At 30.2% G+C, this 14,771-nt stretch overlaps 1 protein-coding gene across 1 annotated transcript in view; it reads left to right on the top strand.

The window, feature by feature from the left end:
- The first annotated feature begins 3,791 nt into the window (after positions 1-3,791).
- Positions 3,792-14,771, top strand: part of LOC124543573 (organic cation transporter protein-like) — a 61,054-nt gene continuing 50,074 nt past the window's right edge. The window contains exon 1 of the mRNA XM_047121810.1: positions 3,792-4,144. Coding sequence (XP_046977766.1) covers positions 4,063-4,144 — 82 coding nt within the window. The 5' untranslated portion in view covers positions 3,792-4,062. The remainder of the gene's footprint in view (positions 4,145-14,771) is intronic.

Raw genomic sequence — 14,771 nt, 5'->3', positions numbered from 1 at the left:
CAAGAACGAAAATATTATATTTATTTTTATTATTTTAATGACCCTGGGATCTAATAAACCCATAAAGTAAAATAGTGCAAAATTTAAACACGTCTCATCTAAGTGCGAAAGGGATATACCTACCTATTTCGTACATGTACCTACAATACGTTCTATTTCTTCCAACGGGAACCTTCTAAGGAACATGAACTACAACCACAATAGCCATGATTCTTAATTCAATTGTTAAACGTGAGGTATTTTATTTAACTTAATAAAATAATAAATTAATTTAATATTTTCATAATTTCAAAATCCTCGTATCTTTTTTCGATTTCTTATTTAATAAAACGGATATAGGGCTGATATGATATCAATACGTCATCTACGAATAACACATTTGGAAAGTCCTTGTGAAGACAAAGATTATTCTAGATATACTTAATATTATATATCTGATCTATATAATAAGCAAGTCTGTGTTGTAAATTAATAAACAAACAGATTGCCTTTCTAAATTAGTTATTGGATTTAATTTGTGAAGATCACAAATTATTTGGTTGATATAATTGAATTTAACGAAATACTATTAATTTTATGATAATGCAATTTTAATATCCAGCTTGAAATATTTTCCTGCTTTAGTCAATTCCAACTTAAAGAGAACCAGAACCGAATAAATATCTATCATTTGACATCGAATTGATACGATATTATTGGTCGAGACCTTGTATAGTCTATGACATAAATTATGGATTTTCGAAAAAATTAAAGTGGATAAAAGTGGTTATTTGAAATAGTGTTTTATTTTACATTAATATCTATTAATCAAGAAATGTTAGTAGCGCAGAATATAACTTAGCTATTACCAAATCGCATAGAACAAGTAAATCTAAGGCTTTGTTTATGTTAATTCGTTCTTCGACTAGAATAGGCTGTAGCTGTATAACCCAATAGCTCCGTTAGTAAGATCATTTTGTTGTATTGATTTAAGTACCAATTAACATTATTTCATGATTTAGTTATCATTTTGTAAAATTTACAGGTTTAAAGTATTCAAGATCCATTTGAAGGTCATCTATTACATTTAGGAAGACAATTTTATCAAACATGTTTGCCTACTTAGACGTAGGTACTTTTTGGTATTTCGTTTTTTTTTTTATTTAGTTATTGATCTTAATTAATGTTAAGTACATATCATTACCATATTTTTAAATATAATTATTCATACATATAATTCATTTTTACGTACATATGATAATGCAAGAATGGGCCAAATAATTGTAACTAATGAGGAAGTAAGCGAAGTTCTGAGTACCTTATTTTATTAGGCGTAATAAGACATCAGAACAGACATCGATAAAAAATATAGTTTTGCCCAAATCTTTAAGCAACACAGTTGTGATATAATATAAAACATCTTGAACATTAAAAACAAATGGGACCGAGTATGTCAATCGTATAGGGATTTAAAAAAAAATTAAACGTAAACCATATAAACCTCCACCTTCTTACTAAACTAGACGTTAAATTAATTTCCTAATGATTACTCATGTATATCAACAAACTTCCAATACTCCTTTCTGCCAAAACCTTCCCGCTATACAAAACAGAGTTCAGAACTACTTGCATAATTACGACGTAGGTGTTAAGTATTTTAAAATAGTTTACTCAATACTCGTGCAGTGAACAACAAGTTATTAAGTGACTACAAACAACCGCAAGTCGTCTGTTGTTCAAATCGATTACGATGTTGCATTCAATGCATACCGCGTAATTTAATAATAACCACCACCTAATAGTTATCATTATATGTGACAGATATTTTATAATCATGGAAAATATGAAGGCGTTAATTCGTATAAACGTAAGAATGAGTTATACGTTAACTATTCTTATCGTTCGTCTTATATTCTTTGTTTTCTACTGTCTCATTGGTTTAGTAGCATATTTATAAGACTGCAGCCTGACATGCCATAAAATAAATGGTTCCACTCTCATAAATTATTTGGTTTTTCTGTCAAAAAACGAATGGGTTTGGAAAATAAATAGTCTGTTCTTCACAATTCATAATCAGTAATTCATACCTAAATGGTAAAAAGTCCAGATGTGATCTTTCCGGTTTTTGATTTGGATTCACGTTATATCAGGTTATGAGTGTGAGTTACAGTTCACCTGAACTTATATACATGCTTGTGCATTAAAAAATATTTGGCACCGTACTGCGTTAAGAATGCTAGGCGTGAAAACAGTCAGGAAGACAACATTTTTTTATTTGACTGTATGTACTGTGCAACATAGTCTAGTTTTGCGATTAATTATACAGACTTATGGATACACCAGAAAGTAATAAGCCAATTTTATTTTTTAAGGATTTCATATTTGAAACACATTATGTAATTAAATCGCTGTAAATATATTTGTATAAAAAGAAACAGCTTGGATACGATTTGTGATACAATGATATTCCTCATAGCTTATTATTAAGTTAATTGATTATGATGTTATGAAAGAAAATATCAATTCGGTTAATACATTTTACGCTTCATAAATTACATTTACATTTACAACGTATGGATTGTACCCATTACTCGTAAGAATATATCACCTTTAAAGTCACCGAAAATAGTTGCTAGTACGTAGCAACTTAAATTTATCTGAATAAATACAATATATTTAATGTAAAAGCATCAAATTTATTATATTCAAGATTACAATCAATATTTGAACACCACCCATATTAATTATTCTATCATTTGTCATTAATACCTTCCTACCAGTGTTATGTTTGGAACGGAACTGTTAACTTCATCCCATTAGAAAACCCGAAGACAGGACACGGACAGCTTTACCTTATTTTAGTTTCCTAAACATTACTTTCAACCAAAGCGTAATTTTATTCATAGTTATGATATGTTTTTCTGAAGATTACCAATTTATTGGAATATTCGGCGTGAAGAACTGCATCATTTTTCTAAACCTTTATTAAGAAATTTTGAATAGCCAAAGACCGGTACGCGACGCTTAAATCGCCTAATGGATAATTAGGCCTGGCTTAAAGAGAGTCGAGCTACGAGTGGAGTAAAGCACGGGGCGGGATCAGGAAACAGTTAAACGGCACCACTTAGTGAAACTGCAAGCTTGTTAATCGTATTACAGCCTAGATTTAATGAATTTATTTATAAAAAATAATGCATTGAAGCTCACCTTTAAGCCATGTGGAGGGTCATCCAGACTAGCATTTTTTAGTTAAACTCATAAATTTCATTAAAAGCTTTGCATAAAAGAGGTGTTTCAAACTGGCGTATAAAATAAATGAGTGTATTTTCTATCTTGTGTCAAATACACGAGACTCGTCAAAAATGTTTCAACCTGAACATTTTATTATATAACATGATAAAAATTAAATGGGAATTTTAGTAACAATCACCAGAATCTTTTACTTATGGTATTGATTTAATATTTTTTTATGAAATGAAGATGTAAAAATACTTGTTCTCTAAATATTTTAATTTCCTCGTGGCATGTGTGTTTATAATAACAAGTCTTAAATAATGGTTTCGCTTTACAAATTGATCAATAAACATATTATAATAATTGACTAGACACAACTATTTGATCGTAGGTATTACGAATAAACTTGTTTCCGCTTATCGAATAACAATTTAGCGAATCAATGTTTTGATTTTCTTTCAAATGAGGACTACATAAGTTGAGCCTTGAGATAAGAACAATTACAGTTGGTTATGTTCAAAATGAAGGCAACAGTGTCGGTCTTGCTTAGGCTAGCGTTCCGTGAGGTATGAGTACCCTTGACCGCAGTCTGCGAGCTCAGTCGCCGCGCGGCTCTCTGTTGATATCCTCGTGTCAACTGTCAACCATTCCTGTCAAATTAAGTCACCCAGTACTAAAGGAGTCTACCCTCTTATCGAAATTCAGTTCGAAGTCATGAGCTTCCGATGCGACGACGCGGCCTGTTCTGTGCTTGCAACTAGTTTCATATGACACTGTGTAGTTAAAGAGGTGTAAGCTACGATAAAAATTAAGTTGTTTATACGGAACTGTTTTTAAAGTGCTAACAATATGAACGCACTACCTGAGCTGGAGGAGTTGTTGCAGAAACCAAACAGTTCGCCGCTGATCTGCGATGAAAGAAAGGCCTCAAGTACGTTTGAATTTCATTAGCGTTTTTAAACTAAATTTTAAAACTAACTGACATTTCAATAGTAATATCCGTTACGGTGATCTGCACGTCATAAATCATGAATAATAATAAGGAAGAAATTGTAAAGTCTAATGCGTCAAATTGTATATGAGATATCTATTTAGGATAAATAAATTGTCTTATAAGGTGGAAAAAGCACTTGTTAAAAGTTTAGAATTATATTGCTTTTAGTCATCAAAACTATTTAGTACCTGTAATAAGTTTAGTCATACTTATTAACAATAATATATGTATGTAACTGAATATAAGTAATAAATATATATTTTAGATTAACAACATACTAAAAATAAGAATTGCAACGAGTGAATCGAGAATCGAGTCTTAGCATAAATTTTACTAAAAAAAAACGAAAATAAGTTGTTTAAAACGACACAACCAGTTTACACGACATCAACAAGATCCATGTTATACTTAGAATATTTAGGCAAACCTTTGTCTTTTTTTAGGATTGTTTTTTGGCTACGAACCGAATTTAATGACGCACCAAATGCACCAGTTTTAATATTCGTAATAAAATATAAGCCAATATTATTTATTAGAAATTATAATACGCGCATTCATTATAATACCTTCTTACAATATTTTATAAAAAAAAATATTCTGAATTAAATGTATTATCATAATTAATATGTACGTTCAATAGCTCTGCTACTGTTTATGTTCGGGCTTTGAATGTTTTAATATTAATTAAAGAAAAGATTTGTGTTTTAATTGTACTAAAAACGAGCAACGGCTCATCTAAATTAAAATCAATTGCATTATAATTTAATTAACAAATTACATTAATTAATTTTAAAAGATAATAAGTACCCGTTGGAGTACTCCCACGGTAAAAGTATTTGTATAAGAATAAAAGACTAATCTAATAGTCACCGTGCAACTGTAGTATATGCATATATCAGTCTCCAAAGTATGCAGGTTTCTTTTATATAAATATACGGGTTACATCTGGACTTAATCCGTTTTTTATATGATGATACTAGGCGCAGTACCATCCCAAAGTTGATTAAAATCAACACTTTCATATCTCATGTCTTCAATATATAAGCTATGTAAATCGCTTTAACTACATCGTGGCTTTAAACCTTACAAAAAATACACTTCAAGTCAAAATATTTAATTTACGTAATATTCAAAATTATAAATCGTTTGAATTCTCAAAACAAAATTCATTCATTCACTCATCCAAAGTCAAAAAGCTCACGGGTATATCGTTTTTTCAAGATCAGGTTTTTTTATTTATTTAAATTTAATTGTAAACATCGTAACTTAAAAAATAAGAAATAAAAACAAAATAATATTTATTAAAATCAAAAATATTAACTTTTCCTATAAACCAGTTTAACGGATCTGCAAGGATTGTCGACAGGAAGTAAAATTAAACGTTCAGCTCAGTAATATTGATTCCGCGTACTCTATATGTTATAATTCATTTTGTATGTATGTTACATATATTAATGATTAAGATCAATTTATCACTCTTGCAAGCAATTATAACGCACTAGTTGGTACCCGCGGCTTTGCCCGTCTGTTAAAGGTTTTAGGAGGTTTTACTAAAATGTTAGATAAATTTTAGGATAAAAACTATATGCTATTCCAGCCCATAGTCTAACTCATTACCAAAATTTGTCGAAATCTGTTCTCCCGTTCTGACGACATAACAAACATCTTTCCATTAAATCCTTCGCAATAATAATATTACAAAGATTTAGTTAGCATTGTACATATGCTGAAAACTGTCCTGTTTTACGTTTAACTGGTGTTTTTTGTACACAATTTCTAAATATTTTTGTCGATGGATATTAAATACACGTCATATGACGTCACTGGACCAGAAAGAACTTTTATCTTACGAAGACAAATGAATTGGACAACACACTAGCACTATAAACATCATTCCTTACACGATGGAAAACGTGATCAAAAATCCTATGTCCTTTGTGTTTAGGCACAGTTGCAGTGGCTCATTGACATTTCATACAATAACACAGCTATAAAAATATTAATAAATGGGAGATACTATTACGAAGGGGTCAACACAAAATTGTACCATCAGAAAAAGGGACATCACCCAATCTATTTTCGCCTATAATTTGAATCCTATTTTATTATAAATTAATTTCGTCCTTAACTTCCTTATTAATTTTATAAGAAATTCTTTCTGGAATATTTTATTTTGTAAAAAAGAAATAAATTGAAACGATATATTATGCAGATGTTTTTCAAAAAACACGTTTAAAATTTTTGAGAAGTAATGATTACATTCATGGTTCCCGTTTATACGGATTTTCTAAATTATTATGCCAATAGTTTTGTTTATTTAACTAAACATAACATTCTAGGAAAATAAATCGTATATGTTTTTTATTTATTGATAAGAAACTGTAAATATCTATTCACACCTTCACCTCATGGCTCCACTTGTTTACTTAAAAAAAATAGTAAGACAATCATCTGCTACCAACTTGCAACGCAAAGGATTTTTTATTGAACAAAATTAACAAGTACTTTATTGAAGTTTTAGTGATCAATAATTATCATTTACTTAATACATAAATTGTTCATTGTTTTTTTCCACTTTGATTCTTATTTATACTGGCTGTTAGTGGAAACGTAGTGGTTTGAGTTATTTAGTAATTATTTTGTAATATTGTATTGTTTGTTTCCCGAATAAAGAATAAATAATTATATGACAAGTTAAAGTATATTGTAAATATGTTGCGCCAGTAAATTCAATTGTTTATTTTTTTACGCCGTTAGAAAAAGTATTTTCTCGAAAGTACGAATGTATTTTCTCCGCTTAATGTTGTTGTTTGAGATGAAGCCGTGTTTCGACATATTTAGCGAAAACTGAAATATTATAAATAGTTAAGATACTAACTAAGAATATATAAAAAGAGCAAGATTATATTATTCTAATGTTTTATTTTATATCATTTGTGTAAAAAAGTCATTTTATAATCTATTAAAGATTATAAATTGACTTTTTTATTAATATTTGTATCATCTATATATACTTGACTACGACTTTTGTTTAGTTTCGCTCCGTTACTTGAGAAATAATATTTTTTTATATATTTTTATATTATATGTTTATATATTTATCCACATCTACATATTTATTACTAAATCGAATATAATTCTTGTACCTACTTAAATAATATTGTCATTTTTTATGATTATTTTGTGTTGAGTTAATACAGTGCCGCGTCAAACAAGCTCTTCTACTCCGGCTAACTACTCAAAACCGTACTTTTGAATGATTCGTTATTATAATATGACTCCATATGACTCAGTGGATCTATTGAAATTTCTATAGGAGATTAGGCCGAAGATTAAAAACGTGGAATATTGCGACTAATTTAAAAGTCTACAATAACATTGTTGACACAAAGATTTGAATAAGATTTACCGAACGTAACAAATTGTTTTATTATACCAGACCTATAGCAGAAAGATATGATTCATAGAACAAGAACATTACATAATGTTAAACCACTTCTGCTATAGCCGAAAAATGTTTGCACAAACAAATTTTTGCTTGTTAACAAAATGGCAGTTTGAAATTTGTGAAATTTTGATAATACAAATATTTTATATATTTCGATGAGTGATCTTCTTGTATTGATTTAATAAGACTTTTTAAATAAAAATGTAGTTTATTTGTTCACGCATCTATGTATATAGTAAAATTGGAGTATTTGTTTGTAATATTAAAATAAGCGGTTTTTACTAAAAAGCATATATATGTATGCACGGTACATATAACAATAACAATAACATTATTTAAAATTTTCTGACCCTTTGTTCCGGCTAATCTTTGGAACGGCTGGACTGAGTTTGACGGGACTTACAATTGGATATAAAATAATGATTAAAAATAAATTAATATCTTATATCTTAAATATTAATTCATCATTTATTGTTATTATAAATTAGTTAATACTAGTGCTAACCTAGCAGTTAAATTCGACCATATTATAATATATTCATTATTAAAAATTGATGAAAACTTCTATGGATTACACCGAAAATTGATTTTTCTACTTTTATTGCCAAATATTTATATCGGTTCCGTAACCTTGGTGCGTTTGAGAAAACTCCTTGAGTTTTTAGTCTTATTCCCATAGAAAAAAATATTGATTCACAAACATCCAAATTACTGAACTGTTTAGTCTTTGCCTATTTACGTATAAACTATTATTAATCAATAATAAAATTTTAAATAATTCGTAATTCGAAAATTCTTTAAATGTTATTTGTGGTTTTACCGTATCCACAGACTAGAACTATTAGTATGCATTTGACTACACTCTGGAACCTTGACATTAGAGTAATAAAAAAAAACCTTCATCGATAATGTATATTTTTTTGATTAATTAAAAAATCTGTTTAACATAAATTATTGATATTTTTCCAGTGTCAAAATCGCTGATCTGTAAAGAACAAGTTTTAAAAATAGTTTAGTTAAATATTATTATTCGTTTGGTTGTAGATTTAAGTAGTAAAGTAAAGTAACAGCCTTTACATTTCCCACTGCTGTATCTCAGCACTACAGCAGGCCTCCTCTTCCATTAAGGAGAGGGTTTGGAACATATTCCACCACGCTGTTCCAATGCGGGTTGGTGGAATGCACATGTGGCAGAATTTCTATGAAATTAGACACATGCAGGTTTCCTCACGGTGTTTTCCTTCACCGCCGAGCACGAGATGAATTATAAATACAAATTAAGCACATATATATAGTGGTGCTTGCCTGTGTTTGAACCCGCAATCATCCATTAAGATGCACGCGTTCTAACCATAATGAAAATTGTTAAAATATTGGCCATCTCAGCCCAGCGGTTTTAGATTTGTGTTTTAGTAATTGCATATACCTTTTGTCCTCCATATCATAAATAAACACCAAAATATAAACGACAAAAAAGTAAACGGGAACCATGAATGTAATCATTACTTCTCAAAAAATTTAAACGTGTTTCTTGAAAAACATCTGCATAATATATCGTTTCAATTTATTTCTTTTTTACAAAATAAAATATTCCAGAAAGAATTTCTTATAAAATTAATAAGGAAGTTAAGGACGAAATTAATTTATAATAAAATAGGATTCAAATTATAGGCGAAAATAGATTGGGTGATGTCCCTTTTTCTGATGGTACAATTTTGTGTTGACCCCTTCGTAATAGTATCTCCCATTTATTAATATTTTTATAGCTGTGTTATTGTATGAAATGTCAATGAGCCACTGCAACTGTGCCTAAACACAAAGGACATAGGATTTTTGATCACGTTTTCCATCGTGTAAGGAATGATGTTTATAGTGCTAGTGTGTTGTCCAATTCATTTGTCTTTGTAAGATAAAAGTTCTTTCTGGTCCAGTGACGTCATATGACGTGTATTTAATATCTATCGACAAAAATATTTAGAAATTGTGTACAAAAAACACCAGTTAAACGTAAAACAGGACAGTTTTCAGCATATGTACAATGCTAACTAAATCTTTGTAATATTATTATTGCGAAGGATTTAATGGAAAGATGTTTGTTATGTCGTCAGAACCGGCTTTCATTGAACTCTCCCAAAATCGTTCATTCATAATATAATTTTATTCAATAAAAAAAAACTTAACATTTTACGCGAATATTTGTAACAAACTAAATAATAGCCTTCAAATACAAATGACGTCTTGCCTTGTTATGGAAATAAATGAACTAGTATCCACATTTTGCGGAAAATTGTAAAAATTAGACGAGAAAGATGTAAAACGTATTTCATAGAAATGTTTGCTCAAGAAAATATTAACCTAAGGTCACTGACCTACGATTAACCGCTGGTACGATTTGTATATTGAATACCTATTATCCATTATGCATATTATAATCACTATTATCTATTACTAATATAACATCACCATTATGTACTGAAGAATAATTTCGGTTACGGCAGAAACATTCTCAATTAAATTTATTCGGAAGTCCGATGTGGAGGCAAATCCGACACGGTCGGAAAGAGTTTAGGCGCGGAACTTGCTTTCCGAAGTACGCCTGTTTTCAATCTGCGAGCTGCTATTGAGAATTTATTAAAAACCTAATTACTTTTTTATTGGCTCACCCAGAACTTGTATATCCAGAGTAAGCGATTTCATTTTCATTAAAAATACTGCTTTGAAACAAAACTAAATTCCTATTGAGTGCTTCCGACTACAGCCGATTGACTACGAATTCATTAACTTGTCACTAATTAGCTCAAAGTGGATCGCTCTATCAGAATGATAGTCTGAACCGCTTTTCATTACAACAAACATATCAGAAGTCTATGCTAATTATTACTCATTAGCGGCCCGTCCCGGCTTCGCACGGGTGGACAAAAGCTTTTTTTATTTTTACCTTTTATTTAAAATTTTTTGTTGCTTTATTCCGATGTGTTTAACAATTGTCGTTCTAATTCAACTTATTTCCACAAAAACTTAAAAATTTAGATGCCTAAAAATAAATTTCTCTTCTTTCTAATTTCTCTAAAATCCGTTCAGTGATTTAAAAGTTTATCGTGAATATACATACAGACTGACGCGACGGGAGACTTTGTTTTATAATATTTAGTTGTTTGTGTTAAATTACTTCTATATCACGATCTAATACGACAAAATATCTATTTATTTATAATGCCGTTGAATAGGTACGGAGCGTGTAAGTGGCGGCTATGTAGGGATCCTTGAGAGGGAGTAATGATCTTCCGGCTAAGATGATGATGATGACGATAATGTTATCTAATAAATTTCTTATTCAAAAAAATATTTTAAAAGGAAAATTGAAATTAGGGTTTGGATTAAACAATTTAATATTAATATCATAAGAAAATGCATACGACTAAGCAATTATGGCGACCGTTGTCTTTTGATAAAATAAAAAAGAGACACTATATCTCAAGTTTTGAATATTATAAGTATACATTTTTTAAGATTTTTTCCTCGTACGACCAGTCTGTGGAATAAGCGGTGGTCGGTGACTATTCCGAATCAATATGTCTGGAAAAAAGAGAAAAGTCTTTACATTCTTGAAAGAAGGCAACGCAGTTGCAGCCACCGGTGTCTTGGTATCCAAGTGTGGTGGTAGTCACTCTCCATCAGGTGAGCCTTCTGTCCGTTTCGCATAAAAAATATATAAGAGCACGCACAGCACTTAATAAACCGGCCTTAACTAACCTTTTAAAAATTGTTATGAAATATGACATATGTATGTTAATGAGCTATTATTTCCAGTAAACGTATTAACTAGCGACTTCACGTAGGCATTGTGAGTCGTTTGCTTGTAGCACATGTCAAATAATAAGGCCGAGTTATATTACGGATATAGTCAGTTTCTTTTCCGCATCCTACGCTTGTGTTGTCCTAAAAATGTAGATCATAAGCTTACCATGTTTCCGCATTTATTTTATATATGATTTTTCATATTCAATTTACTTAAAGGATTACTAATAAATGCTTATATGTAAGATTGGTACTGATACCAGTAAACTTATCCTCTTTCTCTCTTTACAATAAAGATACATATATTTAAAATTAAGGAAAGACAAAAATATAAAAGAAAAACACAAAAGACACAAGACAAAAATATGCTTCAATGAACAAAGGCGTGCAAAATAAAAACTTTCTATTTACATAGACTGTCTTGGGCGAACAGGTAGCGATAGTCAATTGAATCTACAATTAATTACACTAATTTAAGACATTATTCATATAATTTGAATATTTTACTATATTTGCATTAATATTCTATTTAATGTAGACGGGAAGGCTTACAACCTTAATGCTATGACTAAGAAACTAATCATTAATCGTAAATGCCAACCAACGTCACACATTACATTAAATACGAGTATGTGCCTACCTGTTTCATCTAAATTTAATGCGTGGCACACATAGTTGAAGTGAAAAATACGACACATGTGGGTTTTTGGTCACCAATGTTCATATATAGTGGGACTGTAAAAAATATAAATCATTCCTCATTTCTTCAAAGCACCACCAAATTTAGGAGCCAAGATATGGTGTGGCGTCTCTTGTGCGCACTTCATACCGAAACATAAAAATAGACCAAGAGAGTCTTGTCTATCACAGAGTATGCTAGTTCAAAAATTACAAACAAGTCTCGCATATATATATAACGTATGAAATTAAAAAAATCTGGTTCTTACCATTATTAGAATCTTGAAATCGTACGTTTGAATTGTGTACTATTAAAATATTCATATTAATTAACTCGTAACGAGGATAAAAAATGTTGTTTCATAGACTCGATTTGTTTTTATTATTGCTAGACGCATTTTAAACACTTCACGTATATCACAGCTGTCATGACAATTGTACTTCCGGAGTTAAAAATGTATTTTACAAATGAAGTCATGTTTAATAGTAAGGTTACGCAAAAGCGATCGGGTGAAAAAAAACCATTTGACTATTCCTTGACCATATTGAAGGTAGCTTTATTTAATAACTGTTAAATCTACACATATAATAAAATTGGAGTGTCTGTTTGTAACATAGAAATAACCGAGTTTTACTAATATTTGCATGTACTTAGTACATATAACGTACTTCTTTCTATTTTTGTATGCCTGTCTGTTTGTTCCGGCTAATCTCTGGAACGGCTGGACCGATTTTGACGGGAATTTCACTGACAGGTAGCTGATGTATCAAGAAATAACTTAGGCTATATGAATGACTTTTTTGTTAAATTCCAACGTGCATGAATTCACGGGCAGAGCTAGTGTTTAAATAAATTCAATTATAATCCATTCGTAATGGTTCGAAGCGGAACAATACTATTTTCGCAAAAGAATTAGCTTAAGCCGTTCCTATACAATATGAGCTTAAATAAAAACCCAAGGTCCAGTGGATAGAATGTGTGCACCTTATTCAATGAATGTAACTTCAAATCCAGCTACGCATGAAATTTTGTGAATTTATTTCGTGTTTATAAAATTCATCCTTCATTGGAACAGCATAGTAGAATTAGCAAGCATTCTTCTCCTAGGGAGAGGTGACGTCTGTTTAACGGTGAAACATTATCATCCAGTTTTTTGGGTCAATGACATATGTATAAACAGAAAATCACTTTCCTTGAGGTGAGCCTCTGATCCAATGCCATAAAAATATAAATATTAATGATAACTGCGTTCTTTTCCTATCGAGATTAATTTTAACAATGTCAACCCTCAATGTTACAGTCTTGAGGATGCAATATCATATTTGAAATATTTCAGAAAGAAGTGCTTAAGATTTTAACTGTAACTTGTTACATTAAAAAAATTAATCTGATTTCAATATATTCTCAAACCTTACAGAAACTAAGTTAACTCGCAGTAAGCACATTAGTCAACTTTTTAGAATTTCCAAACCAGTTTATTGTTTATAAATAGTTCTTCTTTACCGACGCTTAATTTCTAGCATTCCTTTAAAGGCTAAATAAGTTTACTCCTCTTTTTACACCAGTGTGAGGGTATATATACATGTTTACACACGTATATATTGATAGTTATGTTTCTTGATCTTTAAGACTATATAGTAACGTATTATTTTAATTAAAATATATTAAATCCCCTTAAATTTCCATTACTCGTAATTTAATTTAGACCTAAGAGCGTCTGAATAGTAAAAGTATTGATATGTAATAAATTAATTAAATATAATTAATATATATTATTAAGATAATATAACCGTTATAAAGTATATTAATTACTTGATTGTTGTTTCAAAATATCTTGCTTATTTGATTACAACAGATATTCCTTGTAAAATCAGCTTTCTATAAAAATCAGTTCGAAGGTTCCATGTCTTTATTATAAAGGAGACGGCAGCCCGACGAAGTCTAGAAACTGTCTATATTTGCCTGTCCTCGGAATACAAGGCTCCATTCGTTTGCCTCCCATTGCATTATAATAGTGAAGGAAAGGACAGTGCACCTGGGTGTACAAATGCAATTGGGAATTAGAATTGGTATGCCCCACGCCGTTGGCTAATCTATGTTAATGTAGACCGCCGTACCTGAAATCGGTCGAAATAAGATTATTAACAGGTCTATTAAAGTGCTAAAGATTAATAATAATATTTGCTTTCTGTGTAAATGTTTTGATTTGTATGTTATGTAATAATAACATTTAACATCTACAAAAATATTTATAATTCGAATATATAGCAATTGGATACATTAATCGATGCGTTAATTAGTAACGAGTAAACGCATTCGTTAGATAGATAGGGGAAAGCCATCTGAACTTGATTAGGAACCGTTACGTTGTTTTAACTAGTATGGCGCCAGACATTTTTCAACAATAACGCGTTGTCTACTTATTAATTTATATAATTATCAGTTTACATTTGATATGACTTCTAGCGAGATCGCCGAACAGGATTTTCATCTCAGTTCGGTGGTGACAGACAATAAGTAAATATTAATCTTATATTTTTTTGTTAATCGTTTCTCTTCGAATTATAAGCAAACATGCATTTTATATGCGACTGAATTGAGACGGTATTTTATATAGTAATTGCTTTAATTATTAATTA

Source organism: Vanessa cardui, chromosome 3 (genome assembly GCF_905220365.1).
Source record: "Vanessa cardui chromosome 3, ilVanCard2.1, whole genome shotgun sequence".
NCBI classification, from domain to species: domain Eukaryota; kingdom Metazoa; phylum Arthropoda; class Insecta; order Lepidoptera; family Nymphalidae; genus Vanessa; species Vanessa cardui.
Note: the sequence above shows the minus strand (reverse complement) of the source record. Positions and strands in the feature narration are given on the sequence as shown.